At 38.4% G+C, this 27,998-nt stretch overlaps 1 protein-coding gene across 1 annotated transcript; it reads left to right on the forward strand.

Annotated features, from left to right (window-relative positions):
• Positions 1-15: 15 nt before the first annotated feature.
• Positions 16-27,876, forward strand: LOC122670749 (ABC transporter G family member 31-like). The gene is made up of 24 exons (XM_043867727.1): positions 16-354; positions 931-1,051; positions 1,682-1,770; positions 4,537-4,621; positions 5,415-5,577; positions 6,372-6,448; positions 6,544-6,688; positions 7,736-8,037; positions 8,111-8,392; positions 9,875-10,191; positions 10,280-10,440; positions 11,252-11,355; positions 11,525-11,681; positions 11,836-11,898; positions 12,059-12,192; positions 12,275-12,607; positions 12,695-12,985; positions 13,095-13,178; positions 16,141-16,274; positions 16,414-16,641; positions 25,307-25,478; positions 25,570-25,657; positions 27,202-27,368; positions 27,488-27,876. The coding sequence occupies exons 1-24, from the start codon at positions 20-22 to the stop codon at positions 27,752-27,754; spliced, it is 4,299 nt and encodes a 1,432-aa protein (XP_043723662.1). The 5' UTR covers positions 16-19; the 3' UTR covers positions 27,755-27,876.
• The last annotated feature ends 122 nt before the right edge of the window (positions 27,877-27,998 follow it).

A 27,998-nucleotide genomic window follows, 5' to 3' on the forward strand; every position in this document is an offset into this window, starting at 1 on the left:
GAAAAATTCAATCTCATTCATGGCGGCTTCCAATGGAAGCGAATACTTTGAGGTTGATGTTGATCGCCGAAGAGATTCCTTTGCATGGCGATCTTCGAATGCCGAAGAGGTTGAGAAAGACGAAGAAGAACTCCTCTGGGCTGCGCTTGAGAGATTACCGTCTCAGAAACGCGATAATTTTGCACTTCTTAGGCGAACTTCTTCGGAATCCGATGGAGGAGAGGAAATAACAGAGACGATCGATGTCAGGAAAATGAATCGTGAATGTCGTGAACTCGTCGTCCAGAAAGCTTTTGCGACTAACGAGCAAGACAACTTCAAGCTCTTGTCCGGCGTCAAACAACGCCTCGACAGGTATTTTTGAATCCAAATTAATTTCATTTTTTTCAAAAATTTCGATCAGTTCTCTCGTGAATTTAACCTTCTTTTTTCACGATTCAAGATTCAATCACCACTTCCTTTTGAATCCAGATTTAATCTCCTTTTGAAAAATTTCAGTTCTCTCGTGAAATTAACCTTTCTTTTTCACGATTCAAGATTGAATCCAGGTATCTTGAAATCCAGATTAATCTTCTTTTGAAAAATTTTCAGTTCTGATCTCGTGAACTTTTACATTCCTTTTTTTTTAAGGTTCAAGCTTGATCATATGACTTCCTTTTATGTTTGTTTTTTCTTCCCCTCAGCTTCATACCTTCACGTGATAATTTGGGAAATATTTTGATCTTAACCTTAAAAGAAGACCTCGATTTTGCAATTCGCATTTGAATAGAGAAGCGAGCTTTTCTGTTTCTACCGTAAATTCAAAAGAAACGAAAGCATGGATTCGATCTGCATGTCTTCACACACAATCGAATATTCTGAAGTTTTCATTTTATTATTGGAATTTTAGACGAGAAATTTAAAATCTGGAAATTTGATTTGAACAAACAGAGCAGGATTGGCGATCCCGCACGTCGAAGTGAGATTCCAAAACCTAAGCATATCTGCAGAAGTTCAAACAGGCACGAGAGCTTTGCCTACGTTGATTAATTACAGCCGTGACATGGTCGAGGTACAGTTATTATCATACACGTAAAGCTGTGTTTGGTATGCATTCTACATGCACGATCGGGCTCCTGTGCTGCCTGGTATAAAAATCCTCTGCCGTACTGGAGGGTGTGCGGTGCACATGGTGCACATCCTGTGGTACAGCAGAGGCCATGTGTGCACCGCACACCCTACGATAGAGGATCCAATCTCAATTGTGTGGCCATTGTGTTGCGCATAACTCCCAGGTCGCCACCTCAGCACACATGCCCATCCAATGGTTGGACATCGAGCTCCTTCCAAATTTGAATTTTGAGGTGCTCGATGCCCAACCATTGAATGGGTATCTATACTGAAGTGGCAACATGGGAGTTGTGCGCCGCATGATGGTTGCACAGCCCCAGGCCACAAAGGATCCAAACACAACTCTTTTAATTAAGTCCTTTCATTTCATCACCATGGATCTTAGATGTTTTTTCCTTTAAAATGTATCGGACGGTGCATCTTTTAAAATCCAAGGCACCAATGAGCTGCACCGTTCGATGCACTTTAAAGATGCATTAGGCACTAGGCACTAGGCGGTATATTACACTTGAGATGATGATTCTATCATTACTTATCTTTATATATTTCCTTTTTTTTATATTAAATGCAGCGACTGCTAACGGCCTTGAAGATATTTCGTGCTAAAAGGCATACTCTTAAAATCCTCGATAACATCACCGGTTGTGTGAAACCAGGAAGGTAATGCAATTTTTATCTTCTCCTGTTACAGCACGGTGCTGTAACGCATCGTGTGATAACGCATAGGCCATGTGCATCATGTGGGGTCCACTGTGACATGACTTCTGTGTTATGGCACGATGCGTTACAGCACCGTGCTGTAACAGGAGAGGATAATGATTCAAAGGTAATGATTTTATGTCACATCTCCCTCCCCCTTTTTTCCCATCAATTATAAAGGTTTCCTACCGGGACAGGGATAGCTATTCTGCCATGTGAACTAGTAGATTGGGTGTGGGTTTTGCGCACCTCATTAGCTGTTATAGAACCATGAGACTCACAAAGTCTAATGGTAACGAGCAGTAGTCTGGTTCCGGTCCCCACATGGGATGTGGGACTCACCTTTGGTATGTAGGTTCTACACCCATGAATGTCCCCACATCACCTATCCATATGGTTGGATGGTGGCATGTGTCCCTTTTTAATTTTTATCCTCTCCTGTTCGTTGCCCGAACAGGATCGTTCTGTCCCTTCATATGGGATGCGAAATGACGACTTAACTTCCCTCGGACAGTATGTTCGGGCAGGGGATTAGGTCATCATTTTACACCCCCATATGAGGGGACAGGACGATCCTGTTCGGGCAGCGAATAGGAGACAATATCGATTCGTCCCTTTTGCTTCAATGCCTCTATTATATTGATACAGGTAACTGATTTGGTTAGCATATTATTTGATAATTTGTTGATAGGAGAGCCGATAAATAGGATTGAGTTTTTCTTAAGTCATGGTGAACAGGAATTCATTCCTCGTAGGGTTTCAGATGCGAGTGGGAGAGTGTTTTAGCGAAAATATTAAAATCCTATAGAGGTTGTGAATCCTAGGATGATTTGTGAATCTTTCCAGCATGGTGAAAGAAAACATTCTCTGGTAATAACTATTGAACAACATTAGATTGGACTCCCTGTTAGGATCGCCATTGCAATGCAATGGAGGTGAAAGATAGTTGATATGAAGCGTAACACACTATTAATCTCCATTTTCTATGAATCCATAGTAGTGGTTTTCAGCTTATGTATTTGTCTATTTTTTTAACACAAACAATGGAGCCCAATTAAAAAAAAATCAGTAGTTTTGATTCGACAATTTTGGAGATTTTGCAGCCAAAAGAATTAAATTTCAATAATATTCTACTATTTTATTAACTAAAAAAGTAAGAAAAAAATGGCAAAAAATGAAGATCAAATGTGGTTCACCACCAATTCAAAGGAGAAAAGTAAACAATCAATTGGAATTAGGATTGGGTGCTACCGATTCTGATTCTTTAAACCATGGTTCCAGCCAGATACACCGGCAAGGAGAGATCAATGCCGTTGAATTAATAGGGTCCATGATAGGGCACACATTTGGGCAAAAGTGGACCCTATTGATTCAATGGCTGGACCATGTGTGCCGGGGATGCTAGACCCCTCTATTGGTGTATTTAAAACTTGAGATCGTTTTTTTTTTTTAAATTTTATCTCGTCTTATTCTAAAAAATTCTTTATGCAAAAGAAAAAAAAAGGATTTGAAATTAAAAATGATGTATCATTCTGTCATTATCAAAATTTGTTATTTTCTATCATATTTTTTGACCACATATGCGAAATGATAGAATTATCGTCATTGAAAAAAAAAAAATTATAATAGATTAGAAAGAAAATAAAAATTATTTAATCTTGAAAAAATAGATAAATTCATAGAAGTGGGTTTATTTTTTTGTGAAACTTCATAGGATTCAAATAACAAGTATATATATATGATTGATCGTGATGCCACATAATATGTGGATCATGTTCTTTTAACTACTCTTTTGCCGCAACTTGATCTAAGGATATTGAATTCCTTAAGGCCCCGTTTGTTTGAAGGGAAGAATGGGGTAGGATGTTATTTGTTTTTTGTAGGATTTTGGGATAGCATAGGGATGGAATTTTCAAGTACCTCGTCCATAGACAAAGCATTTAATGTTGTTTCATGAGTTTTTGTAAGTTCACCAACTTAGTTTAACAAACAAAATTTGGATGAGATTTTAAAGTACCACATCAGTATTTTCTCATCCCACCTAAGTCTTCGGGGCAAAGAGATATGTGAGAATACTATTATAGAAGAGGTATTGTTGTCATTACAAAACGAAATTGTGGCATTTTAAATTGACACTGACCCCTTACAATGTCCACGATTCCATGTACTTGTTGATTATGGGGAGAAATTAACAAGAAAGAATGTTTTAATTAGCTTGTGGAGGTGAGAAGGAGAAATGGGGGGGGGGGGGGGAGCGGGTGCAAGTGTTCACAATAAAATCTGAAGTACAATTCCATTACTAGGGAGTTGGGACGAAAGTTTATTCAGATTGGATAAATAAAAAAAGCTATTCAATTTGGGAAAACCTCATAAGGGAGGACAATATTTGCGGTTCTGTTTGGTTGCAAGGTAAATGCAAATATTTTTTTTAAAAATGAAATATATTTAAAAGAAAAATCATTTTTGATGTGGAAGAGAAATACACATATTTCTCTAGAAAGTGAAATATATTTTACATGATATGCATGTATATATATCGTTACTTCTCTTTCATTTCCTTATTTCTCTTGCAACCAAATAGAGCTTGCAGGATGGAGAGAGGGGTATTATTACATGACAATTTTGCAAATGTTCAACTTTCCTTATTGTAATTTGTATATCCATTTTTTGTTTGGGGTTCTAAATTTTTTTTTTCTCTTTTCTATTTTGGTCTGATTGTATTTGTAGGATGACATTGCTTCTAGGACCTCCAGGTTCCGGAAAATCAACCTTCCTGTTAGCTCTTGCGGGTAAACTCGACCCTAATTTAAAGGTTAGTACTTGCATGCCTCTGATAAAAGATACATTAGAATGTAAATACCTATTCTTTTTTTTATTAATATATAAAAGTTCCTTTCTCCCCCTCTCCCCCCTCAAAAAAATTAAAAAAAGGGTTGATCCGCACTAATAGACCTGACTTAAATCGACAGGTTAAAGTCCAAAACCAATTCGAGCTGGGTTCGAGCATAAGCCGATATAGTAACCCACCTGGGACTGATTGAATATTGCAACAAACAATAGTTGACCATTTATAATCCGATTAGTCAATTTATCTGTTTATGGCTTGATTATGCTCTGACTACTTGTGCCGATTATGGACCAAAAACGGATCGATCAAATAGTAATGCATTCATGCTCTGACCCTTGAGGCTCAATTTCGTATACAAAATGAAACGGTGTGGGCCTGTGGGGTCTTAAATTAATAGGGGGTCGATTAAGCCTGACCGAAATCGACAAGGCTGCGGACTATGATTCTCAGGGCGAGTCGTGAATTTCTGATTGAGGAAATTTTTTTTTTTTTTAATTAAAAAAAAAATATATTTTTTATTTCTAAAAATAAAATAAAAACAAGGTCAGTTATTTAACTTGTAGAATTGCAGAAAGAAACAGGGAAAGTAACATTTAGGACCCATTTAGTCATTAAGCAAAATAGAAGATGAAAAATAGTATAATTTCAGTGGAATATTCATTTGTATAGAGTTTATATGATTTTCGTATCCATTTTGTGTATTCTAATAGTACTTGAGACTGTCATTTGGTGTATTAACTCAGCTCTTTGTTCTTAGAAAACTGGAAATATTTCATACAATGGACACAAACTTGATGAGTTTTGTGTACAAAGAACTTCTGCATACATAAGTCAAATGGATACCCATATTGGTGAGCTAACTGTGCGAGAAACTTTAGATTTTGCGGCGAGATGTCAAGGTGCCGGTGAAGACTTTGCAGGTTTGCATATCTAGAACCTTCCTAATTTATTTATTTATTAGCCAGCCTACTGGGATTAAATTAAAACTGCTTCATTTGTTTTAGTTTCAGTCTAGTAAGTGTTGAGAATCTCTCGTCTACTGGGATTAAACTTAAAACTGTTTCATTTGTTTAGTTTCAGACTAGTGAATGTTGAGAATCTTTCTTGATGAAAAATCCCTACGCTTTTTAAGGAAGAATTCTTCTCTTATATGATATATTAAAACTTTTTTAAAGAAATGGAAGGACAAAGACATCAGTTGCTTTATTTTATTTAGTTTTTTAGGTAATCTGATATAATTATTATATCCTTAATTGTTGTATAGTATCTCTTTATGGAAAAATTTTACTGTTCTTTGAGACGTTGTTCTTATTCTAACACCACTGAAGATTGGAAGCTACCAGATTTTTTGGATTAATTAGAAGGCATAGATGAACCCTAATTTATGAAGAAGATACTTGGCATGGAAATCCTTAGACATAGAAGTGTAGGTAAATGTTGGGTAACTTAGAAGAGGTATGTTGAAAATATGTTGGAGCGTTTCAACCTATAAAAGACTAGATGGGTTAACACTCCATTAGCTAGCTACTTCAAGTTATTTGAGAAGAAAAGCCCTACAACACATGAGGAGGTGGAACAAATGTTTCGGTTTCCTTATGGTAGTGTACTCGGGAGTCTCATGAGTAAATGTTTTTCATGATTATGGCTTATGACTTTTAATGCAAGCATTGCTACTATAAAAGGTGTTTATGATAGTTTCCATTGAAAACTGCAGGATATTTGAAAGATCTGTATGGACGGGAGAAGGAAATGAAGATACGTCCTAGTCCGGAAATTGATGCATTTATGAAGGTTTTTATCAAACCCAACCAGATTTTTATGGCTCTCATCTGTTTTGTTTACTAGCTCTATAATATTTCTTTTCTGAATCTCATTTCACTGCACAGGCATCATCTGTCAGTGGCAAGAAACACAGTATCGCAACAGATTACATCTTGAAAGTTCTCGGTCTTGATGTTTGTGCAGATACTTTTGTGGGCAATGAAATGCTCAGAGGTGTTTCAGGTGGTCAGAGAAAGAGAGTTACTACTGGTAACATAATTGACCACTTCATTATTGATATTAGTACATGCATTGACATGAATGTTTTCCATCAAACCTTGAGGTCAAGTCAACTCAGCAGAGCCTTGTCCCAAGTTCCTCACTATTGGGTTTGGCTAAATGATTGATATTCATCGACTTTATACTATCTGGATAGGGATGGCAACCTGTTGGCTTTGGGGCTGGTTTCACTGCACTTAAGCACAATTTTAACAAAAATGAATGTCTAACATTAAATAAGTTCATTTTAATGTTCCTGGTTTCAATCATTGTGGACCCACTTCAGGAATCTCGATGAATCTTGGTGTTTGGTTGAATTTTCCAAATGGTTAAACATGTTGTTGGGTCAACCCAAAAGCAAAAAAAAATCCCACGAACTTTGTTAAAGATGCCATCTTATGCAGGATGGGAACATATAAAGGGAAAAAAGAAGGCTAATTAACTTTGTAAAAAGGGCCATGCTGCCATCTTATGCAGACATGTTGTAATTGTCTTCTGATTTTAATTGAGCTTCCTCAATACTACGTTAGGAATTTAAATTACAATTGTGTTGGCTTATTCTTAACCCAGATATGCCATGTTCATCCTCTGAAGGGACCGTAGGCTTAATTATCACGTTGACTTGATAAGAAGGTATGCATTTTGTGTGCCTATAAGCATTCATTAGGAGGCTTGTAAGAGGAACTATAACCTCTCCCTCTCAAGTGTTGTGTTTTACATGTTGCCCAAGATATAGAGTGGTGGATCAGGGTTCGTGTGGCACCCCTCTTATTTTGTCCATAAGCCTCAGACGTCGGTGATAAGTGATTTATGTAGACAATGCTTACTCAGACAAGGTTGGGTGGGGAGATGGTTGATGCTTATTCAGAAAGATCTCCTACAATATCATATACTAATATTTGTTGTTGTCTTTCACTATTGATGTCCTTTTCTGGCATGTGAACCTGTGCCTCCATATAAATTCTAACTGTAGAACTGATAATTAATTTGCCCCTGTAAATGCACAACTTAATGGTTGTGATTTTCTTTGATATTCAGGCGAAATGGTTGTTGGGCCAAGAAAAACCCTCTTCATGGATGAAATATCTACCGGTCTTGATAGCTCAACCACATATCAAATCGTAAAATGCATTAAGAACTTTGTTCACAGTATGGAGGGTACTGTTTTGATGGCTCTTCTTCAGCCTGCGCCTGAGACGTTTGATTTATTTGATGACCTTATACTGTTATCTGAAGGACAGATCATTTATCATGGACCTCGAGCAGATGTGTTAAAGTTCTTTGAGTCATTAGGCTTTAGACTGCCCCCTCGTAAGGGCGTTGCAGATTTCCTTCAAGAGGTATTGTTCTTTTAGATCATTTCAGTCTGATTTATATTAATTTTGTGTGAAAGTTAAATTTTTGTATTTTCAGGTTACCTCTAGGAAGGATCAAGGACAATATTGGGCTGATTCTTCAAAACCATATGTATTTCTTCCGGTTTCAAAAATTGCAGATGCATTCAAACAATCTGAAGTTGGACGTTCTTTGGACTCCATCTCTTCAGTTCCATATGATAAGAAGAAAAATCTTCCTTCAGCTCTTGCCAAGACAAAGCTAGCCATATCAAAATGGGAAATCTTCAAAGCATGCTTTCAACGAGAAATTTTGCTGATCAAAAGGCACCGTTTCCTTTATATTTTCAGAACATGCCAGGTAAGGGTTATTTTGCTAGATTTAGCTTTCTCTTTGTCTCTGAGACTTAGTTGATTTGATTGATTAATTCTTCAATTGGCTTTAGATTAAACTCTTAAAGGTCTTCCTAGATGTTAATCGATCCCTTCAGCTTCTTGAGAACTTGTCTAGTTTTCTTTCTCTTGTTGTGTGTGTGTGTTTGTCTGCTGTTCCCATTCTCTTACTTTTCTTGGCTTCTTATATTTATTTTTTATGCTTTGTAACTTGATTTCTCTATTCGAGTTTTGTCTTTATCTTTTTGAAGGGAGAAAATATCAGATAGCCAGGTATGACATACTTATACAAGTACTGATCTATATTCAGGGTATGATGCAGTTCTTGTTGATAAGGCATGTCCAATTATTTAAACCATGTAGGAGATCTCTAAGACTGTTAGCATAAGTTGATAGTACAATCAACTGATCCATGTTCAAGTTGCAGCAATCTGGATAATAAAGTGGTTAAGAGAATAAGGGCTTTGTGGAGGTGATTAAGAGGGCAGACTGACATCTAGCCTTTGCTTTCCTCCTTTACTTCTTTCCGTTTGTTCTTGTTGTCCTGTTATTTGATGCCTGTTTGCTAGTTGGGGGCCTTTCATGTGGGGTTTTTTTCTTGTTGTTTGGTTGTTATTGTAGCAGTGATGGGTGTGGAATCTTGTATGCTGGAGCCGTTTTGTTGGTTGGGGAAAGCATCGTTGAGGGCTGATCCTATATGTTTTGGTTTTGGATTCCCTGGGGCAGTGACTTATTTCTGCCTCTTTCTCTTCCTTTCTTCTTTGCGCTAATAAATATCTTTATTGCTGTTATTTAGAAAAGAAAAAAAAGTCATATTCCTAAATCCTATACCATTTGAGTATACCTGAATCCCCTAATTGTATTCTTGTTCTAGAAAATAAGATTATTATTCATTGTTGGAGAACCTTAACCTAAACTTTCTTTTTCTTGCTTCCATTCCAAATTTATCCCTTCTTGTTGACTTGTTTAAGCCTAGATCCCTTAGCTTCTTCACATCAATATTGCTGAAACTATGGAAACATGATAATTGTTTGGATGGATATTTGGGGAAATACAATTCCAGCAGGTATTCTTCAAACATGAAAGAGAATATCTTTGAAACAATTATGATTAATTTAACTTACAGATTGATAACTGGATGTAAAGTATTGCATGACACTTGTGAAGTATCCATTTTGGCTTAGATTTTAGTTTTCGTGTGAGTTGGAGTTGAAAATCTCGTTATAGTTTTTCATCTGAAGACAGAAACAAATTTCCTACTAGATACTTTCTTACTGAAGTGTCTTTTCAGTAGAGCTGAATATGGTTGATTGATGAGGCATTAGATGCATTTTATTTGGCATCATTTTCCTTTTCCAGAGGAAATGGGACCTGTGACTCTTCATATGTTGCAAGTTTCTATTTGAATTTTTTTTCACTTTTCTCCTACAACTTTAATATATTTTTTCAGGTTGCATGTGTTGGACTTATCACATGCACAATGTTTCTACGAACAAGACTCCATCCGACAGACGAGTTTAATGGGAATCTTTATCTTTCTTGCCTGTTTTTTGGGCTGGTTCATATGATGTTTAATGGATTTTCTGAGCTACCTATTATGATTACTCGACTACCAATCTTCTATAAGCAAAGAGACAATTTCTTCCACCCTGCTTGGGCTTGGGCCATTCCTAGTTGGGTTTTGCGTATTCCTTACTCAGTCATTGAAGCTGTTGTATGGTCTTGTGTTGTATATTATACAGTTGGCTTTGCTCCTGGTGCTGGGAGGTATCGTCTTTTCCTGCCTTACCATTTTTGGTTGGTTTATTTTCTCTTTGGTTTTCTTTCTACTTATCAACTCCTTTTAAATATTTAGGTTTTTCTGCTACATGTTCCTCCTATTTGCAGTACACCAAATGGCATTGGGCTTGTTCCGAACGATGGCTGCTCTTTCACGAGATATGATCATTGCAAATACATATGGATCTGCTGCACTGCTAATTATACTCTTGTTGGGTGGATTTATCCTTCCAAAAGGTTTATTTATGTATTTTATATTTTCTTTGCTTTTTAAAAAAAAGATTTGTTCTATAGGACCGTTGTATGACCGGCTATGATGTATGGGACAGAATGTTTGGCAGTTAAGAAGTGTCATATTGACAAGCTATATGTAATTAGATATGAGGATGTTAAGATGGATGTGTGGAAAAACAAGGAAGGATAAATTACGGAATGAACATATTAGAGTGGACTTGGGAGTTGCCCCGATCAATGACAAGCTCTGAGAGAGTCTTTTAATGTGGTATGGTCATATTCAACGGAGGCCTAGGGATACCCCAATAAGGAGGAGTGATATGATTCCGATTGAAGGAACTAAAAAAGCTAGGGGCAGGCCTAAAATGACCATAGGAAAAGTGAGGAAGGGACATGCATAGTCTAGGTCTTGTACCAAGTATGGCCTTGGATAGAGCCTATTGGAGGGAAAGGATCCATGTAGCAGATCCCATTTAGCTGAGATTATCCTGACGTGCTGGGTTGTGCTCTTTCCTTTTACTATCTATCATCTTTCATTTTTCTATTTATTTCCATTTTTCATTTGTCATTTGTCATTTTCCATTTTTCATCTCTCTTCTCTTTCCCCATCCCTCTTTTCCCATATTTTCTTTCCCTTTTTTGGTTAGAACTCAGCTTTCCCTACTTTGTTTTGTTTGGATCCATGTAGCCGACCCTATTAATTTGGGATAAGGCTGAGTTTGTTGTTGCTTAAAGATTTATAAATGGAATGATAGCATAAGGTTTTCATATCATGATTCGCTTTTCAATATATATTTCACTGTGTGTTTTTTAGCAATGATCAAGCCATGGTGGATATGGGCGTTTTGGTTGTCACCATTGCAATATGCACAGCGTGCAATTTCAGTGAATGAGTTTACTGCCACAAGATGGATGGAGGTTTGTTTTTCATGCCTCTAGACATTCTTTAGTCATACATTTTCCGAAAGCTTTGCTGTTTCATATATATATATATTTCATGCTTCTTGGGACTCAACAATGAATACATGCCTTGATTGTCCTTGTAATTGAAAGAAAGATTGAATCATGCTTAAAACTTTCTTGGCAGGCATCTGCATATGGAAATATCTCTGTTGGATATGAGGTTCTTCGTTCACATTCTCTACCCAGTAGTTCTTACTGGTACTGGCTTGGGGTTGGGGTTTTATTGGCATATTCACTGCTTTTCAATGGTATAGTTATTCTTGCCTTGGCCTACCTCAACCGTAAGTCTGCAAGAACATTCTTCATGAATTTATAGTGCTAATTTTATTTCATTGGACTTTCTATGTTTGACCAAGCCTTTATTTTCCATTTTCTCTTGCTCTCAATTTTTCATCTTAAGTGTCTGATGATCTTATATGTGGATGCTTATCGCAGCTATCGGAAAGAGCAAGACCGTAATTCCACTTGATGGCACAGAACAGAATTCTGATCTTGGTGATGGTCAGTGAACATATATGAAATTCGTACCAATAATGTATTCATTGTTTTAATACACCTGTGGATATTTCTAATTCTAGTTATATTCTTTTCCTCCATATGATATATTTTGCTGGATATCTAGTTGAGGTATATCTTTCTCATGCTATTGATAACTTCTCTGATGTAGGAACAAGTCAGGCATCTACAATCACATCTAATGAAAATACATCTACCAAAAAGGGAATGATTCTTCCATTTCAGCCATTATTGATGACATTTCATAATGTCGATTACTTTGTTGACATGCCAAAGGTAAAAATCTTAGTAAAATTGGTTTGTTTCATTTGCTCTTAGTGCACTATGTTAACATGCTTTCCTTTGAGTATTATAATAGGAAATGGCTGCAAAGGGTATCCCAGAAAAGAAGTTGCAACTCTTGTCAAAAGTGAGTGGAGTATTCTCACCAGGTGTTCTTACTGCATTAGTTGGTTCGAGTGGAGCTGGAAAAACCACACTGATGGATGTGCTTGCGGGTAGGAAGACTGGTGGATATATAGAAGGTGATATTAAGATATCAGGGTACCCAAAAGAGCAAAGCACTTTTGCCCGAATTTCAGGATATGTTGAACAATCAGATATTCATTCTCCTCAAGTTACGATTGAGGAGTCATTATTGTTCTCTTCAGGTCTCCGTCTTCCGAAGGAAACCAGCAAAGAAACTAAACGTGTTAGTTTCTGGATACGATTTATACCATTATGCATGCTTATTATACTTCTGATCTTGAGATTAATTCATTATTCCCATGTAATATAGGAGTTCGTTGAACAAGTCATGGAATTAGTAGAGCTTGATACTCTGAGGAATGCGTTGGTTGGTTTGCCTGGAAGTAGTGGTTTATCTACTGAACAGAGAAAACGCTTGACAATAGCAGTGGAGCTTGTTTCAAATCCTTCCATTATTTTTATGGATGAACCTACATCAGGATTGGATGCAAGGGCTGCAGCCATTGTGATGCGTACTGTTCGTAATACTGTTGATACTGGTAGAACGGTGGTTTGCACCATACATCAGCCAAGTATTGATATATTTGAAGCATTTGATGAGGTCAGTATTAGCACTTTTCTTTTGTAAACTTCTCCAGAGAAATTGTTTCAGAACTGTATTTTTATGCGAAGTCCTCTCAGATTTTATTGTCTATATGATTGTGGTGCAGCTACTACTTATGAAGAGAGGGGGCCAAGTTATATATGGTGGGAAGCTTGGTACAAACTCCCAAATTATGATTGACTACTTCCAGGTACTATTGTGTACCATCTACTTTTTTTGTTTGGCCAAAATTCATTAAAGAAGGTAAAGAGTATCAATGGCACCAATCCCTTAAAATTGTTGAACAAAAAATTCTGTAAAGGGCTTGGTGTTGAAAGATAGGTTTTTCATTTCCCTTTTCCATAAGTATACAGTGGCTTATCAACTCTAGTTATGTATTAATATTAAGAAATAGGTAGAGCACAAAACCAGCTTTCCAACAAATCCAAGATTGCTTAAATTTGATTTATGTTGAAGGAGTTATATTCTGGTCAAACCTTATTTGATGCGCGCGAATACTGTCAAAATCATTCGGAATGAAAATATTTTCTTATATACCAAAACAAATGAATATTTTATTGCATTTTTTGTTTTTATTAATGTTTTACCATATTAAGATTTATGGAATTTTTAGATTTGAGAAAAACTCCAGCATTAGAAAGTTGAAAATTTTACCTACCGCAAAAAATAAAGTTTTTGTTCTTGAACTAGGGGTTGACTTTTTATCCTTTTGGAATTTTATTTTTTAACTATTTTTATTGGATTCAAATAGGGGGCTATTTGCTTATTTATGAATAATATCTTAAGTAAATAAAATAACAAATATAAAAAGCCAAACCTAGGTCGATAATAGTAAGGCATTCAATACCACTAAGGTGGCAGTCGCTTAGGCTCCCAAAAATCCTCCTGGACGCCTAGGCAATGCCTTGACAACTATGATAGTACCAAACAAGTCATCAGTCATCACTAATAACAATAATATCATCAACATAGACAACCAACACAACCGCCTTAGAGCCTTGGACAACAAACAAAAATATAATGATCAGAATAGCACTGTGAAAACTCACAACTAGTGATAACTCTACTAAAATTTTCAAACCAAGCCTTAGGTGATAGTTTTAATCCATAAATGGCCTTGTGTAGTTGACAAACTTTGTCTGCCCCCTCCCCCTAAGCAACATACCCAGAAGGCCAGGAGGTTGCTCCTTATATTCCTCATGCAAATCACCATACACAAAAGCATTTTTAGTATGAAGTTAAAATAAGGGGTAATCTAGGTTAACTGCTTAAGGTACTGTTCTTCTGCTTATTTTCCTGCCATTCTGTTCATCATTGATCCCTGCAATTTCTAATCCTATCACCACTAGGTCTCTTAATTTGAAGGAGAGTTATACCTCTGATTTATTTTCTGATTTCAGATTTCTTCTCTCAATATAGTTGCTGCCAAGGTTTAAAGTATCAGTATTGGGTATCGTATCAGTTTGGTGATTTTAAGAGACATATCATATCGTATCATATTGGAGAAACGTATCGAACACTATAGATACACAAGGAAATGGTCAAGATACACATGGAAATACACTTTCGGAACAAAAAATAATATAAATAAACAATATATAACAAGTATCATGCACAAGCACTAAAATGGAGAATAATGTATAACCAAACAAATGCATTTAATTGAAATTTTTATAAAAGATGAGATTTCTTACATGTTGTAATAGTTTATAGCTATGTAGAGTATTGGATGATGTTGTAGCACTTCTTGATATGTTTTTTAGTCCAAAAGTGAGAAAAACAAGATTATATGCAAGATTTTAACTCTTGGTCGAGAGTTTTCCTTCATTTTTCTGTTGGAATAGGAGTTGTATTGAGTCTGTGAGTGAAATGGGCTTTTTTATGTAATGTATCGATGGTATTAGTATGTATCGAGCTGTATCGGTCGATACGTATTAAAGCACCCACAGAACCCTTTACTGAATGTATCGATGGTATCGATATGTATCGGTTGTATCGTATAGTATCAGCCTGTATCGGCTGATACATTTCGATACCATCTGAGACATTCCATTTAAAGAAAAAAGAGACTTATTGGTATGTATCGTATCGGTACCGACCAATACCGATACATATCTGCCGATACAATACGATACATACCGATACTTTAAACCTTGACTCTTAGGTCAAATCTAAAATCAATGGCGAGTACATTTTAAAAGGGAAAGCAGGTATTGATAGATAGATAGAGAGAGAGAGAGAGAGATTTCGTGACCTGCAGTTTCTTTTTTGCTGGGATGGAGAGGGCTTTGTAATTTCTGAGCATGTTAACTTTTTTTTTTATTCACCAAAAAAAAGTTAGCATGCTCACATATTTCCTTAAGGGTGCCAGATTTATATTTTTGCTTGGATGGAGAGGGCTTTGCAATTTCTGTATTAATCAAGTTAGCATGCTCACAAATTTCCTTAAGGGGGGGCCAGGTTTATATAATTAGTATATTACTAATTCGATTGCAGAGGATTAACCATATGCAAGAAGGGAAATTTTGAAACTTTAGGGCGAGGAGGATCATGTCCCCCTCTCAGCCAACGTGGCTCCACCTCTGCTAACATGGTTGAAGAATGTTGCCAGTAAGAATTTTCTGTAAATAAGAGAAATGTCGGATATAATATGCTAGTATGAAAATTTATATGTAAAATACTCGTTGAAATTATGGAGTACATTGCTGCTAGGTGCTTTCTTGGTTCCACACTAGCATTGTTTCTCTTACTTCTGTTCCATTTTAATTAATATACCAAATAATTTAGTGAAAAATTTCCAGAAAATTTACATTTTCCATGTGATGGGCGTGAGGTAGAGATTACAGGTGCAGGCAAGGTTCTTGCCCATACTTGCATCAGTGACTTCTTAGAATGTCTCCCTTTCAGAGGAATCATCTCTTGTGTGGTACATTTTTCAATGGATAGCTAGGTGACTCGGCATTTAGAGAAACTTTTTTATGCTTATCCTACTTTTTAGCCTATATGCACGTGCTTATTATAAGTAACCTATGTATGGAATATTTAAAATTCAAAATTTCTATTTCATGATGTGGGAGAATTGAGTGAATTCACTTGTTCAGTTGTGTTTCTTTTCAATGGGTGGTTTGTCCAATTTTCTTTTCCTTCTGCAGGCAATTAATGGAATTCCTCCTATTCCCAGTGGATACAATCCAGCAACTTGGGTGCTTGAGATCACCACACCTGCTGCTGAGCTGAGACTTGGTCTAGATTTTGCACACACATACAGGAACTCTGATCTGTACAGGTGATAATTTAGCCATATTGTTAACTTTGTTTTGTTTTTTTTTTTTTAAAATTCCCGTTCCATTGGTTATTTTATTCCAATTTGTAATTTTTTATTTTTTCGTCACGTAATTATTAATTCATTAAAATTTTTACTTTAGGGGAGTGGAAGCTACGATTGAGCGTCTGAGCATCCCACCTGCTGGTTCTGAGCCCTTGAAGTTTTCTTCTGTATATGCACGAGATAGTGTTGGTCAATTTTGGATATGTTTGTGGAAGCAAAATCTTGTGTATTGGAGAAGTCCCGAATACAACGCCGTGCGTTTATTCTTTACTACAATTAGTGCATTGATATTGGGTACAATATTTTGGGATATTGGTTCAAAAAGGTACTGTTTTATTTCTGCCATTTGAGTTTTATTGATATGTTTTGAATAATTTCTTGCATTTTAAATATTTACTATAGTAATTGAATCTTGTTAACTGATTTCTTGCTCTCTACAAATGCTGCCCATGTATTTTTCATTCACCCATATATAGTGAAGATTTATGATCAAATGATTTCTCTGTTAAAAGGCATGAATAACCATGCTTCCATAAAGTCAAATGCAAAATCTTGATATCACCACTGTGTTAGATAATCAAATGATGTGAGGGCGGGATCCTTCTATCAGATTTAAGAAATCCCAGAGAACAATAACTATAGTGTAGGATACCTAAACTAAGGCAGCCTAGACAACAAAATATGATGACAGCATTAAACCTAATTAAAAAGAGGTAGAAGAACATAGATGGATAAAAAGGGAAAAGGAGCATAGACATACTGTACATGTCTAAGAAATGTTCTTTGCAATTATTTTAATTAATAATTAATCAAATCAAAGTCAATGAGAACCTGTCTTTCCCCTTTTTTTAATTTACAAGCTTTATTCTAATCATTTTAGGTTCCAATTGAACAAACAAGGCAGGCACACCGATGATTTTAATTGAACAAACAAGGCAGGCACACCGATGATTCCCTTAGATCTTACAACACAAGCCTTTTATAGGCCAAGCTTACACACGCGGACTTAAACATTTTTGGAATCCACGGACTTAAACATATTTGGAATCCACCGACTTATTACAACCACAAATACAAACTTTAGACTTTACACAAATACAAACTTTAGTCTTTAAAAAACAACCACAACTTTAATAAAAGAAACCGACAGCACACCGACAGCTTGTCACAAGATCCTTCAAAGCTAATCCGAATAAGAAGAGTGTGCACGAGCTTCGAGGTAATGATCTACTTCATGTTCCACGTGTTGCATCATGATATGATGAATGACAGGGTGGTGGAGATGATTGGAATTGACATCCCATGCTATATGAGTGGTATTGATAAGGATGGGGGGTATGGTGGCAGGGTCCACCTAGTTCTCAGCGCACATGGTGTGCATGAACTGTCTCCATCTTTCTTTAGTGGCATCATTGGTGTCGCGTCGAGCAAATAGGTCATCATCAGAAGTTCCAAGAATGGAAAAGGTGGGGCTGTAGGCGATAAGGTGATGGTCTAGGATGGGGGGGTTCAACGAGAGCTGGATGGATATGATCAACGGGGCGGTGAAACAGGATGGTGGCAAAGAAATGATCACGGGGTAAGCTAGACAGGAGATTGATCCAATGAGGAATAGGAGCAAATAGTTGGAGAAATCTGGCAAAGTGGGATGGAACAGCAAGACGGAAAAGTATATTGGTCCGAGATGGGACACGGTATACTGAAGAGGTTTGCCTGAGGTAATGGATGAGGGCATGAATCGAGAAACACATAGCAATCTTATGGACTACCAGGAGGTGCCAAAAGAATACTACAAATTCTTTCTCAAAGCTGAAGTAGTGGGTGATGGTGAACAGGGTAAGATAAGGATGATCTGGATGGCAGACTTGCCAATCATAGGTAAGGCCATATTTATGGGTGAGGACGGCAAGGAGTGATTGATAGGTTTGTGTGCTGTAACTGGTCATTGTTCTTCCTGAAATATTAGAATAAATCTCAGGGGGAAGGGTTGGTAACAGGGTGGTAAGATTAGGAGCTTTGGGTGGTGATGGCTGTTGTGAGGGACCTGGATCTTGGGACTGGGAAGTTGAGGGTCTGGCTGAAGGCCAGAGGGGCATACAGAGTATGGGAATGGTAGAGTGGATGGGGACCTTGGTGCGAGATAAGAAATCTGCTAAAACATTTTCTTTTCCTTTGATGTGTTTGACCTTAAATGACCATTGAGAGAACCATTGTGCCCATCTGAGAAGCTGTGGTTCAGGGAGAACCTTCTGCTTAAACTGAAATTCTGGGGAAAGATGACATGTCCATTTCAATCTGGAAGGTGTGGCCAATGAGATAAAACTGGAATTTTTCAATACCTCAACGGACTGCCAGTATCTCTTTGAAAGTGGAATGGTAATGGCGTTCAGTGGGCTTAAACTATGCACTTCTGTATCCACACACTTTCCGGTTTCCATTAGGAAGTTGTTCTAACAAAACTGCTGCCCATTGGTCATCACTGGCATCCATTGGAAGAATGTAGAGTCCAGTAGAGGGAATCTGGAGAGAAGGTAATTTCTGGGCTATCTGTTTGAGTGCCTGAACTGCCTGGGTATGCTCAGAAGACCAGGGGGGTGGGGTCTGTTTGAGGAGCTTGTTAAGTGGTCTTGTGTACCGAGTTTGATTTGGGATAAACTCAGTCATGTAGTTAACAATCTCGAGGAATCGTTGGAGCTGAGGTATAGAGAACGGACCATCTGAAAATTGCAGGAGAGATTTGCCAATGTGCGGCTGGAGATCATATGTACCGTTGGTAATGGTGACTCCAAGAAAGTCAACTTTAGAAACTCCAATTTCCATCTTCTTGGCAGAGAGCATGATGCCATATCTAATGGTGATGTCAAGAAACTGAGACAGAAGCTGCTGGTGTTCTTCCTCTGTTTTGGAAAAGAGGAGAATATCATCTATATAAATGAGAGCTTGCTTCTGAATTGGGGCATAAATGTGCATCATCGCCTTTTGGAAAAGAGAGGGGGCGACCTTGAGACCAAATGGCATAACATTTCAATGAAAATGGTGACCAGGGATGCAGAATCCTGTTTTGGGATGGTCGTCGGGGAAGATACCGAGTTGCCAAAATTCTGCTTTTAAGTCGAATTTACTGAAGACAGTGGCTCCAGCAAGTTGAAGCATGAGAGCTGGCCGAGTTGGCAGTGGGAATTTGTCGTCAGCCAAGGAAGCATTCAGAGGCTGATAGTTGATGACAAGTCGAAGTTTCCCACGAGTTTGTTCAGTTCACTTGTTGACATAAAAAGCTTCGCATGCCCATGTGGATGAAGTACGTTCAATGAGTCCTTGGGCCTGTAAAAGGGTGACTTCTTCTTGAGCTAGGGCAAGATGGTCTGGATTCATTCCAGAGTGGCTGGCTTTAGTAGGATTGGCATCCTCATTCTTCTTGAATGGAAGTTTGATGAAAAACTGAGAGTTCTTCCACAACGGGTGATCACACTTTTCAAGGAATTCTGTGTGAGAGTCAGCACAATAGTGGGAAATCAACCGGTGCTTGGTCTCTGTAAAAGGAATTGTTAAAAAAAGATTGGGACGGTAGTCCAAGGAAGAAACTGTTTCTTATAGGTGAGACCTTTGGTGCTCCATTGTAAAGAAGGGAACTGACTGAGGAGATCAAATCCAATTAAGGCATCTCGACCGGGGAGTGAGGATCCTAAGACTCTATGGCTGATGGTCAAAGTAGGGAAGATTTTGAACTTGCCAGGTGCTTTTGAAATGAGGTCGACGGCAAAAGTTTTGCCATCTGCTGCAGTGAAGTACTGCTTATGGGGCTTCCAACATGAAGAGGGTAGCACATGAGGGGCTAAAATGGTCATAGTGGCGCCGGTATCAAAATAGCCTATAATTTTAACAAGGCGGTCCCATGAAGTGGGGACTATATACAAAGAGGCTAGGGGGAGAGAAACTTTAGTAGATGGGAGGATAGGTAATGGTGGGGGTGATAAGGGGTAGACGGGTTCAAAACCGTTGGACTCGGGGTCTGGATCAGATTCTGTGTCTGAAAATTGTTCTTCCAGGGCAAAGAGGAGATCCGGGGAAAACTCCTCATCAATAGAGTAAAGAGACTCTATGTCGGCATTTGGATCATCTGTGGCCTCATATTGGGTCAACATATGCAAGAGTTTTGCCTTCTTCTATTTGTCAGGGCAATTCTTGGCAAAATGGCCTTTCTTTCCACAGGAAAAACACTTATCAGAAGTTTTTCCTCTGAACTTCTTGCGCTTGAAATACTTGTATGTTTTGCCTTTTTGGTGCCTGTGGGAAGGACGAGAGTTTTGACACCTGTAGGAAATGGTCCTGTGTCTGCGGAACCGAGCAACATGGGGCAATTGCAGAGCTGGTCCTTGCATTTGATCTTTAAATAAGAATTGTCACAGGTGTCTTTCAACTTTTCAATAGTTTTTTCCCATGTCTTGAAAAACTGTTGTTGGTCACAAAGCTTCTGGAGAGCTGTTTGAATTTCCTGGTACAATCGACCAAGGGTGACCTGATGCAACTGTAGATTTTGGATATGCAGATTTTTGAGGGCATCCTTACCTAAAGAGTCAGGGAAGGAATTCAGAAAGACCTGCTTCATATTTACATCATCAATTCCTCCAAGAATATAAAAACGATCCACCATATGAGTGAAGTGTCTCTCCAGGTCTGACTTTTTGAAAGAACAACATTTCATCTGGAAATATTCTTCACGGGCCTCGATTCTATTGCTGTCAAGGGGACCGATGAATTCATTATAGAGTTGGAAAACGAATTCATCGACTCCAAGTTATACCCATTGTAACTGGTGGTACGGTCCAAGGGACATGTACCATTCTCGGAGAGTACCATGTGTCCTGGTTAAAAATTTAGTGATAGCCATTCGGGGGGTAACACCTTGAAGCCATTCAGCAGTCAACCAAGCATGAAATTCTGAAATTTTATTGGGCCATTAGTGGAATGGAGTTCCATCAAAGGTAAACAATTGCTTGGGATCTTGGTTTTGAAAAGGCTGGTAATGAGGAAAGGGGGCCTGTGGGATTTCTTGGGGGGTATTTTCTCCTTCATCTGAAAGTGGTTTAGTAGTAACACCAGTTCCTTGTTGATTCTGGTTTTGGTGCTGAGCTTGAGGAGGATCATCTGCTGTAGCCGGGAAGACAGGGTTAAAATCCTCAGATCCAAGTAAGGATTCAGACAAGTCGGAACCAGAGTCAGCGGGTTCCTGTAAAGAGAGTACAGGGACCTTATACTTGGAGGTAGAGTAAAGCTGTTTGAGAAAGGTACTCAATGAGTTGGTGTTGGAGGCCAGGAGTAATGGAGAACATGCCGGCTGTGTGGACTATGGTTTAACAGGGGGAACATAGGGAACAAACGGAGGGGGTCGTGGAGTACTGGGATGAGTAGGTTGGAAAGTAAGTTGAGAATAAGATTGGTATGGCCTGAGGGGATCCAGTGGACTCTGCTGAGGTTGTTGCTGAGGAGAAACTTGTGACACAGATCTGGAAGAAGAGGATGAGGAACGAGAAGTCTTTCTCTGTCCCAAACGTCTCTGGTCCTGCTGTAATTCCTTTAGCATTTCTGTCGGGAAACTGTGATGCGGGAGCGAAGCCGCATATTCAACGATAGGAGGGAAGTCAGGATAGTAAGAACCACGAGATGGATGCATTATTGGAGCCTGAGCCCAACTGAGTTGTTCTTCCAACCTTTTCTTTTCTTTTTCTCTCGCAGAAATAAGAGTAGATGCATAAGCAACATCTTTGACAGTGGTTGCAATGTGTATGAGCTCTTGGTGTAAAGCATCAATTTTTCCTTTAAGATATGCAATGTCTAATTCCTGCTTCTGTAATGCCAGTGTGGTGTGCTCCTGATGAGCAACAATCTTCTAGAGATATTGATTCTGGACAATGGCATTCTCAGCTTGCCAGTTAAGCTGAGCTTCAACAGGAGAGTTCTTGGGTCTCTGCCCATTATGATCAACTATATTGGGAGGAATGACTTTTCATCGATGCAGGCATTGGTCAAGGTCTTCATAATCAACTGCAGCAGGGAAATTCTTGCTGATAGAAGACGAACCACTACCACCGCCAGTACCCATCATATAACAGGGGGTTGGTGGCGTTGGTGGCGTTGGTGGAGAAGGAGGTTCCTGTGGAATGCATTGAGAAGGTGAAGGCGCTGGAGGAGCCAGAGGAGAGCAGCAACCTAATGGACAGGGTTTGCTATTTCCATATTCAACAATAAATTGGTCCTTGCTGGGATTATCTCCAAGTGGGCCAACATTTGGGCAACCTTGTTGGTAGCGCTGCCATAGGGGATCTGGAGACTCCTTTTTCTGGGGTTTCCGTTGTCGGAAGGATTCATCATCATCGTCAGACTAAGTACAGTAGGGACAATCACAGATATCGAACCATTTGTGGCCTGAGAGCTCTGAAAGCGGTAGACAGGGTTCCCTTGTGCATCAAAGGAAGTAATCGGCACTTGGGATAGTCTAGCTGGAAGCTTTGTAGGAAAAAAGGGAGTAACAGGGGCCATGTTTGCTGGCTTGGGAAAAGTGACCTGAGTTCTGCCTGCTTCAAGACTCCTATAAGTGGGGTCTGTAGATACAAGCGGGGGAGTTGCTGTCTCTGTAAATATGGACTTATATGCTGTGATCCATGAGTCTGGGATGAGCTTAACAAGATCTGAGCGGCTCAACTGTCTAGGAGCATGAGTCACAGTAGGAGTTCTGTTTGAGTCAATATGAAGGAATAGGGCAGAATCATTACTGGTATGCCCAGTGTGAAGGTCAAAAGCATGATTTTGAAGACGGTAGCAGATCCGGTAGTGCAGAGTAGCTACTATAGCAGATTCAACTTGGGGTGCTCCTGTGATGTGAACCAGAAATTGCCATGCCGTAGGAAGATTGGGATCCATCAAAGAAACATTATAGTTGGGGTACAAAGTGTAGAAGACTATACCATCATTCAAAGTGGTCTGAACATGCGGATACTGCTTGAATCTAGTGTCCAGGAGATCTAGTTTCATTACCATAGGTAGTCCTTTGCGACCATGTAGAGTGAGGGTCATCTTGACAGCTCCAAGATGGAGATGGGTGTAACCCAGTGCAAGCCATTGGCGGATGAGATCCGGAGGAATCTCAATTGGAAAATACTGTTCTGCTCCAGAGGCGGTAACTTGCATCTGAGAGAAAGGTGAAGCTTGGACATACTCCTTTAGGCCAGAAGTCTTTTTAGGAGCAATGAGAGTCTTGAACTGCTTTGTAATGGAAGTTGGGTTTTGAGGGAAAACACCATAGGGATTGATGATCGGAAAATTAGTAGGATGAATTTGTTGATCAGCTGGGGTATAGCTTATCTCATAAAGATAGTCTACTTTAGCTGCATGGGACTAAGGGAATGTAACAGAAGAAGAACTAGGAACAGAGAATCGAGAAGATCTAGAAGACGAAGAACGGGGTGATTCCAAGGCCATATGTGAATAGGATCACCTGCTTAAGGAAGATACTCTACCTGAACGAAGATCAGAGAGGACATATGAAACAATCAAGCTGTAAGGAACCTGGTTTCATGCACTCAGAAGGTATTCCGAGCCTACAACTGGGACTTAACACGGCATTCAGCCAATATCCCATACCATGCTCAAGGACTGTTATCTGGGTACACTTATACAGGAAACTGCAGACAAACCAGTCAATAACCTGTTCTGATGGAGAAGATCCGACTAAGCGGCAACTCCAGAGCATACTTAGGAAGAGACTTAAGGTGTCCTCAAAGAGTTCATCACAGGTGGAGCAGAGCTCCGTCAAGCAAGTGAGAAAGAAATTCAGAACATATTAAAAAACATCAATGGCTCTGATACCATTAATTGAATGAACAATTGAACAAACAACCATTAATTGAACAAACAAGGCAGGCATGATCAAATGGATCAAATGGAAACTAAAACCAAGCCTCACTGAAAATAGAAACCGTTTGGGCTACCATTTGTGGCTTATTGAATCCAAAAATAAGCAACAAAAAAAGGGGTGGGGGTGTAACTAAATCTTAAAAAAATAAACTAGCCATAAAAGCATCGTAATTCATCTTTTAATGTACAAAAGGTACCCTATTCTTTCTTAGTCTTAGTGAACGACTCCATTGTGGTCCTTCATAAGCAAAAGTTCAGACCATACCTATTGAGCAATTCGAGGTCTCATGTTGATATCTCCTCATCTGCACACTTGGTCACTGCAAAAAATTATGACACTTGAGGACTTTAGAATCTTCTCTATGCTTCAAATTTTATTCTCTTTAGATGGTTGGATATTATCAGTTTTCCAGTGCTATAATTAGTTAACTTTCTAGAAGATTCTGGGCTTCAAATCTGCTACGATTTTGTTTCTTTTTCATTTTGTTTTGTTTTTTTTTTTTTCTTTTGATTCTCCAAGTATGGGTAGATTAGTTGCATCATCTAAAGTTTCAGATTTAGAAATGATGTGTTGGTGTCTTAGTTGACATACTGGAACCTGAATATGTTATCAAGGATTGATAAGTGAAGTTGTATTCAAATCTTTCCTGATTAAATGACCTGGAATTATCATGATTTATGTTGGATAATGCAGAGATACCTGAGAATAATTGGCACCGCATTCTCCATCTTCATGCTTCAATTCCAATGACCAGTAGGAATTGAGATCTCCACCTAAAAGTTTTGTATTTCAATTTCTATTGAGATACGAGAGTCAGTTGCTTTAATAAAATTCTAATCTTCCTGCTGGACTACTCTACATTACCAATTAAAATTTAAACCCTACCAATTCATGGTTGTTTTGGACTGTCACGATCCAAACAGAACCTAAATGCGTTGGGAGTGGACATAAAACCATTGCACCTATAAGATGTTTGGCATGTGTAGAGAGTTCTTTATTTTCCAATTTTTATCCTCTGTAATGCACTGCTAATTAACCTATGACACTAATGGATTGACATGTCCTGAATGCTTTATAGGAGCACCTCACAGAACTTACTTGTGGTTATGGGCGCTCTTTATTGCGCATGCTTGTTTCTTGGAGTGAATAATTCTTCTTCGGTGCAGCCAATTATTTCTATAGAGAGGACAGTTTTCTATAGAGAGAAAGCAGCTGGACTGTACTCTCCATTTCCCTATGCGATGGCCCAGGCAAGCATGTGTTTATTTGATATAGTTTTTGCTTATTATGGTTCTCTTGTTGAAAATCTAATGTTCAATATGTTACTTTTCTTGTCAACAGGGCCTCATAGAGATTCCTTATATTGTGATACAAACATTAATATTTGCGTTCATCACATATTTTATGATTAATTTTGAAAGGACAATAGGTAACATTTCCACCACTTTCTATGGATGCTTGTTATTGATGGGATAAAAATTTGCATTTTTTTTCTTCGATTACTTTTGTTTTTATAACTACATGTTGATTGGCTCAACTCTCTGCCTGAATTTTAGCAGATTATAGATCTGCACTTTTTGATTTGAAATCAGTACAACACCAAATTCCTCATCTTCATAAATAAAGATCAGATATTTGCCACACCCTTGACTTTAACAATAGAGTATCATCTTTCCCAGATTCAATAAAATCGAAAAGGACCAATCAGTACTGTTTGTCAGAGACTTGTCAATCATGCAACTTGATTTGATTTAGAAGAACCATTTCCAGGAGTAAATTTCTTTTGATCCATTCTAATTACTAAAAGCTTGGAAAGATGTAAATGCAATTATGCAAGGCCATGCTCCAATTCCAAATGGGTTTTATAGGCAGTGGACATATGAAATACTTTTGAGGATCATTGGTCTGCATACAAAATATTTTTCAGTATGGAGAAGTATCTTTATCAAGGCGACGCCATGGCATCCATGGTCCTTGGTCGCCTTGGATGTCTTGGGCGCCATGGCGGGCACCTTGCCGCCATGACGGTGTCGCCATGACTTTTTACCTTCTAAAATGCCATGGTTGCCTTCCCGCCTTGATAACTATGGTCATGACTCCGTGAAGGAATTCTTTCTTTCTCAGTCCTTCAATTGGGGCTTGTGAGTTGGAATTTAGGTAGTGAATGTAAGTAAGGAAGAAGAAGAGAGAAGAAGGAGAAGAGAAAATAGAGAAGAAGAAGAGTTCGGTGGTGAATGTGTTAATAGTTCTCTTTTGCAACATGAGTGGCTTGACCATTCAGTTTGAATGATCTGGTGGTCAGGCAGCAGTTTTAAGTTAAACAACCATCTTTTTTTTTTTGGGTGGTGGTGGTGTTTTAGGTCATCCATAACATTGATACGACTATAAGAACCTACTTGTTTTTCTGAACAGTACAGCCATGAGCTATCTGGCTATGGCCTGGTTCTTAAAACACTGATTTGGTTGGCTAAGCAAATGGCCATTTCATGTTGACTTGTATACTAATCTTCTTAGCATATTGATTTTATATTTTTATGTTAATGCTGATTGTCCATGGTAACTGCAGTATAACAGGCTGCCTATAAGCTAATACTGCATCTATGTTTCATTTTCCACTCTGTTTTTCGTTTGTGATTCTGCTGAAATTGCAGAGAGAGTACAAAAATGTTTTCTGGGATGCCTGATCACTAATTTTGGAGAAACAGGGCCAACATTAAAGCAAGCACTAACAAGTTTCAGAAGATAAAATAGGCAGTAATCATTTCCTTAAAGCCATTTTTACTTGCACAAAATGTTTTTTCAGAAGCTATACCAAATGCAATAAACATTTTGATTAATACATTGGCTAAGCAAATGATTTGCTTGAATTGTTATTTATTCCAGTTCGTACGTACTGATTTATAATTATTTTGCTTGTGCCATGTGGGTTTTTATCTCGAGTAATGATTTAACATTAATGTGCTCTATTTGCAGTGAAGTTTCTTCTCTATGTTCTGTTCATGTTCCTCACGTTCACCTACTTCACATTCTATGGGATTATGGCTGTTGGTCTTACACCTAATCTACAGTTGGCGGCTGTCATTTCTTCAGCTTTCTACTCATTGTGGAACCTGCTTTCAGGTTTCCTAGTCCCACAACCAGTGAGTAACTTATTATTCTTGAATTAATTTTTCCCTTGGGCTAGATTATATTCTTCTTTCCTTCAAACAAGGATGTTTATATCTTTTCGTCTTCCCTCTATGCTTCCAACTTTTCTCAGTACATCCCGGGATGGTGGATCTGGTTTTATTATATTTGCCCGCTGGCATGGACCCTAAGGGGCATCATAACCTCTCAGCTAGGTGATGTGGAGACTATGCTTGTTGCGCCTGGATTTGAGGGAACTGTGAAGGAGTATCTCAATGTTAGTCTCGGCTTCAAATCAGGAATGATCGGTGTTTCTGTAGCAGTCCTCATTGGCTTCAGTTTTTTGTTCTTCGTTGTCTATGCAGTTTCTGTCAAGGTCTTTAACTTCCAGAAAAGATGATGCTTTCTGGGTCTTATGGGCAAAATAGATGTGAAGATGGCATTGGACATTGTAGTGGTGGTTCTTGCATCCACAAAATCTTAGATTGGAGCAGCGTGCTGATTTCGCACTCGCTGTTTATTCTATCTCCAATCGAATTGTATGCTCACAACCCTTGTTGACCCCTTTGTTCGATACCAGAAGTACCATGTCTTTCTTGTGTATCCTTCTGATTACTGAGTCATAAGGACTATTGATCCTTAGT

The sequence above is a fragment of the Telopea speciosissima genome, chromosome 8, assembly GCF_018873765.1.
Source record: "Telopea speciosissima isolate NSW1024214 ecotype Mountain lineage chromosome 8, Tspe_v1, whole genome shotgun sequence".
Taxonomy (NCBI): domain Eukaryota; kingdom Viridiplantae; phylum Streptophyta; class Magnoliopsida; order Proteales; family Proteaceae; genus Telopea; species Telopea speciosissima.

What these genes read in the sequence shown, in the direction of transcription:
- LOC122670749 (XM_043867727.1), top strand. Translation starts at nt 20, where the DNA reads ATGGCGGCTTCCAATGGAAGCGAATACTTTGAGGTTGATGTTGATCGC. An exon ending in AACTCGACCCTAATTTAAAG is followed by an intron (nt 4,622 to 5,414) that starts GTTAGTACTTGC and finishes CTTTGTTCTTAG; the next exon opens with AAAACTGGAAATATTTCATA. An exon ending in ACTTTGTTGACATGCCAAAG is followed by an intron (nt 12,193 to 12,274) that starts GTAAAAATCTTA and finishes GTATTATAATAG; the next exon opens with GAAATGGCTGCAAAGGGTAT.